Source organism: Lepisosteus platostomus, chromosome 26 (genome assembly GCF_059453375.1).
Source record: "Lepisosteus platostomus isolate fLepPlt1 chromosome 26, fLepPlt1.hap1, whole genome shotgun sequence".
Lineage (NCBI taxonomy): Eukaryota > Metazoa > Chordata > Actinopteri > Semionotiformes > Lepisosteidae > Lepisosteus > Lepisosteus platostomus.
In genome coordinates, this window is record NC_142636.1 from 5,378,565 (window position 1) to 5,382,848 (window position 4,284).

At 42.6% G+C, this 4,284-nt stretch overlaps 1 protein-coding gene across 1 annotated transcript; it reads left to right on the forward strand.

Annotated features, from left to right (window-relative positions):
* The first annotated feature begins 223 nt into the window (after positions 1–223).
* Positions 224–1,808, forward strand: LOC148639780 (fish-egg lectin-like). The gene is made up of 4 exons (XM_088621503.1): positions 224–317; positions 676–921; positions 1,101–1,443; positions 1,531–1,808. The coding sequence occupies exons 1-4, from the start codon at positions 269–271 to the stop codon at positions 1,670–1,672; spliced, it is 780 nt and encodes a 259-aa protein (XP_088477629.1). The 5' UTR covers positions 224–268; the 3' UTR covers positions 1,673–1,808.
* Positions 1,809–4,284: the final 2,476 nt, after the last annotated feature.

Here is a 4,284-nt window from a genome sequence, read left to right on the forward strand (position 1 = left end):
CATGACTATCTGAAGCACTGGGCTTAAATTTCAGTTTTTGTCGCCATGATTCCTAAACCCTGAGGATAAGGTGTATGGAAAGAATATAATTAATGATGTCTTCTGTAATTGATACTTGAGTGATTCAATCAGCAGCTCGTTATGGTTCACAATTTAACACCTGGTTAGACAGGTGTGTGTAGGAGCTGAAGCCCAGCAGTCTTGAGTATATAAAGGCCACTGTGGGGGATTTATACCATACATGAGGTTTGTGTGATCACTCATCAACATGGAAGGTAGAGGCTGTGTGTTGTGTTTGCTTGTAGGATTCTTTCTAGGTAAGGTTTGGGTTTCTTACTTTGACTAAAAGGAGCAGCACAAAGGCAGATGGGAGGATTAACTCCATGTTGCTAGTATTTAAGGATTTCAGTATAGTTATTTGATCTTGAGTATAGCGTTAAATCCATGACTTGGATGTTTGTATGCTCTTGAAGTTCTGCAAACCTTTGAGTCTCTGTACATTGAGCTCTGTTCACTTGTGGTTGTTGCTGATTCATTAACACCCTATTGGCTTGTTTCTTCTGTCCTCGTATATTGACTTAATCCCTCAGTGTTAAATGCTCATGATCCTATGTTGCCCTCAGCCCAGGCTGCTTCCACATGATCATTGACCCAGTGGTGTCCTCTCCTTCCCAGTATCTGTGGCTGAAGCCCTGCAGTGTCGGGCTGTGCCTGGCAGTCTGAAGCAGATAGATGCTGGTGCTGGAATGGTGTGTGGAGTCGACAATGCAGACAACCTGGTCAGCTACCAGGGCAACAGCTGGGTCTCTCTGGCCATGAAGGGGAAACATGTGAGTGTGGGGCCAGCAGGGCTCTGGAGTGTGAGTCTCGCAAGCCTTGTGTTCAAGTGGCTTCGGGGAAGGTGGATCCCAGTGCAACCAGGTGAGCCTACAGCTGATCTATATGGGTTAGGAATGATAGCTTTCAAGTTTATCCATGGGTAGTGGCTGCTTTCAGCCAGAACATCTTTCACTCCTCAAGTGTTCATGACCTCGTGCTGAGGAATGAGCACTGCACTGCCCCCTGCTGAGAACAGCTGTATTTCTTGCTCTCCTCTGCAGGCTCCCTCATCCAGATTGATGCTGGTGGAGACAAGTTCGTGGTTGGTGTCAATGCTGCCAATTCCATCTTCTGCCTGAACAGTGGGCCTGTGCTGCAGTATGCTGGCCAGGGCAACATCCCCTGGATTCCTGTTGTGGGCTCCCTCAAGTACTATTCCTGTGGGCCTTTTGGCTGCTGGGGAGTGAACAGGCTGGACCAGATCTTTGTCAAGCTGGATGTGAGTGGGGATTCCTGCAAAGGCTCTGACAGGTGGTACCCCATTCAGGGCTCCCTGTCCCTGGTGGAGGTGGGCTCAGATGGCAGTGTGTATGGGGTGAACAGGAATGGAGTGGTCTTCAAGAGGTGAGCTGGGGGAGGGTTTAATGCACATGGTTGCCTGAATGACTGTCCTAATTCTGGGCTGCTCTAACCCTGTGCCTTTTCCTGCAGGCTTGGTGTTGATGCCTGTAACCCCTTTGGCAGCAGCTGGTGGGCTCTAAGGGCAGCTGGTGTGGCCAGGCATGTGTCCTATGACCGAGGAATCCTCTGGGTTGTGTGCAAAGATGGCCGAGTCCAGAGGTGCCAGGTCTGAGCAGCCTGTGTGGTCTGGTCCTGAGTGGAAAGTGACAGGCATGACTGGGCTGCATGAAGGGTTCCGAGTTGAATGAGGCACTAATGCCCGTCTTGGGTTTTCTCTGTGCTGCAATAAAAATGCCTGAAAAACCCTGTTCTTCTGTGGTGTCTAATTCTGTAGCTTTAAATTGGTTAATGATCTTAAAACCAGTCTTTCTGATTTAATGAGGAAGACTACCTGGGATGTCACATTAAGCATTAATATCCAGACCTTAAAGCCCTCTACTCACATGGCCCTTTGCCTGTAATAAGCTAATAATGAAACATATCTCGTCTCTTTCCACAGTGGCTTATGCCCAGTTTTGGGTGTGAATGGATTAACTAAAATGCTACCATGTTTTTTGGGGAGTGTCACTGATTGGTCTCTTCCAGTGGCCCTAAACAGGGTTGAGGCTGTGACTGGGGTCCTCAAGGCCTTCCACTCTCCTAACCCTAAACCACTCCAGTGTAATGTTTGTTTCCATCATGTGTCAGTGCAAAGCACTTGGTCTTAACTTTCTATTACATCCCTAACCATGTTGACTGGGTGCTTTTTTTTTTTTGTTTGTTTGCAGCTGAGTTCATCTTCATGGTTGAACCCTCACCTGAGGTTTAGCTCAAGTTCAGGTGTAATACTTCATTGCCTGTAACTAGTCGAGTGGGATGGGGCTTGGTGAACTTGTACAATTAAAAATGCAGTTGCCATATGAATACTTACAACACATGTTACAAAAATAACACCTATTAGTACTTTACTGAGGTGTGTGTGTGTATTCGTAATCATGTGAACCAGTATTGTGTACAGTCCACTCAACTTTGACTTTTTTCAGGTGATTGTTTACATTTTTATTTCTGTACTTGTAATCAGTTTTTCCATTTATCTTTCATAATGTAAATTTAGCCTTTTAAAGTAGGCTGATTATGTAACAATTGCTGATACAATGTCATTGAGACATTTGTTTTTGCAAAAGATCATTACCAACTGGAACAATATGATCCATACAGTACTTTTGACCACACTTTGCACAGAAGTGACTCCTGTTTCCATACAGGAAGATGAAGGTCATACAGTAGAGTTATTGTTGCCCTTCAGGATTTTCAATACTTAAATTGGAACCTGAACAGTGCAGGACAATCACTTGAACCTGAGAATGTATCTGGTCACTCTTCACAGTTTGGGCTGATTCCAGAGCAAAAACTTTGTTGTAACAGACAGCAAATTTAAAATGAAGCATTACTAGTGGTACAATTTTAATATAGCATCTCGTGATTTAAATGTTACACTTAACTATATATCCTAACATTTGCTTTATAATTTTCCCCACATTATCCCTCATCTAGTTATAGTCCTACCCGTCTGTGCTCAGCTTTCTGACCACTAGGTGGCACTTCTGCTTGGCTGACTGGCCTCTGGATAGACTTCTCTGGGAACTTCAAAAAAGCTTTGATATTTTTAATGAGAAACATATGAAAAACAGACAATAGATTAAAAATCCTCAAATTTGCTGATGCCTTTTTAAAAGTTTTCTTGTTAAGTCAAAATCTGTGACAGCCATAATCACACAATTAATGGTTGTATAAAACTATCAGGGATATTTAACAAAGCTCTCTGTTTTTAAAAATATTGAGGAAAAGGGCCCCAGATCTCATGGAATGGTTCCAGATTGCTTGTGCTATAGAAGCAATTTTGTTCAGCCACATGTATTCCAACCGCCAGTGCAGATGGTTAATGTGAACATTGTCTCTGAACAACCAGACAGTGCTTCAGGGTCTGGGGTATATTCTTCCCAAACACCTTTGAGTACCACTGAAATATTTCTACCCAAAGTTTATATAACTTGGGGCAGAGCCTTCAGAAGATCTGCACCTGTCACATAAAGGAGAAACAGATATATCTTCAATTTAATTTGAGATTTTAGTCAAATTAGTTTTAAAATAATGCAGTCGACCTACGATCTTCTATTGCAATATCTGGTGTCTAACATTATCAGAGCACCAGTGGATATTGTTCTAACCCTCGTTAGTTCCTGACATCAGGTGTCCTTCATGTGATTAACAGACAGCTCTGTGTGCCTAGAAAAGCAGGAAACAAACTTTGATATTAGTTGTCTAGAGATGTGAGGTCATTGCACAAGATTGTAGAACAGATCAACTCTTGTAAATTGATCAAAGAACAGCTCAGATTTTCAAATTGAGAACATTTGAGAGCTGGTCCTCAGTTCTACTGGACTGATGTCAGTAGAAAAGGTCTTGTCTCATCCCAGCAGCTCCCCAAATAAGCTCACAAATATAGACTTGACTGTGGCTTTGAAATGCATATAGAACTAATGGTGGCTTACAATGAGCTGAACAGCTGTACAAGTCACTGAAAGGAAATATCTAAGGTAAATAATACTACAGTTTTTATTTTTTAATTAAATATTTTGCTTTCTTGTTCCATGTTAACAGACAACAATATGTGAAAATGTTACTGCAGCAGAAAAAAAATGCAGATCAGGGGGAATTTCAAGCTTTTCAAGAATGATGAACAGTGATGGCGCTTTGTGGCTAAGAAGAGTGGCAAATCTCTGTATCCTTTGTGAGAAAGAGTGC

What these genes read in the sequence shown, in the direction of transcription:
- LOC148639780 (XM_088621503.1), top strand. Translation starts at nt 269, where the DNA reads ATGGAAGGTAGAGGCTGTGTGTTGTGTTTGCTTGTAGGATTCTTTCTA. An exon ending in GCTTGTAGGATTCTTTCTAG is followed by an intron (nt 318 to 675) that starts GTAAGGTTTGGG and finishes TCTCCTTCCCAG; the next exon opens with TATCTGTGGCTGAAGCCCTG. An exon ending in GTGGATCCCAGTGCAACCAG is followed by an intron (nt 922 to 1,100) that starts GTGAGCCTACAG and finishes TCTCCTCTGCAG; the next exon opens with GCTCCCTCATCCAGATTGAT.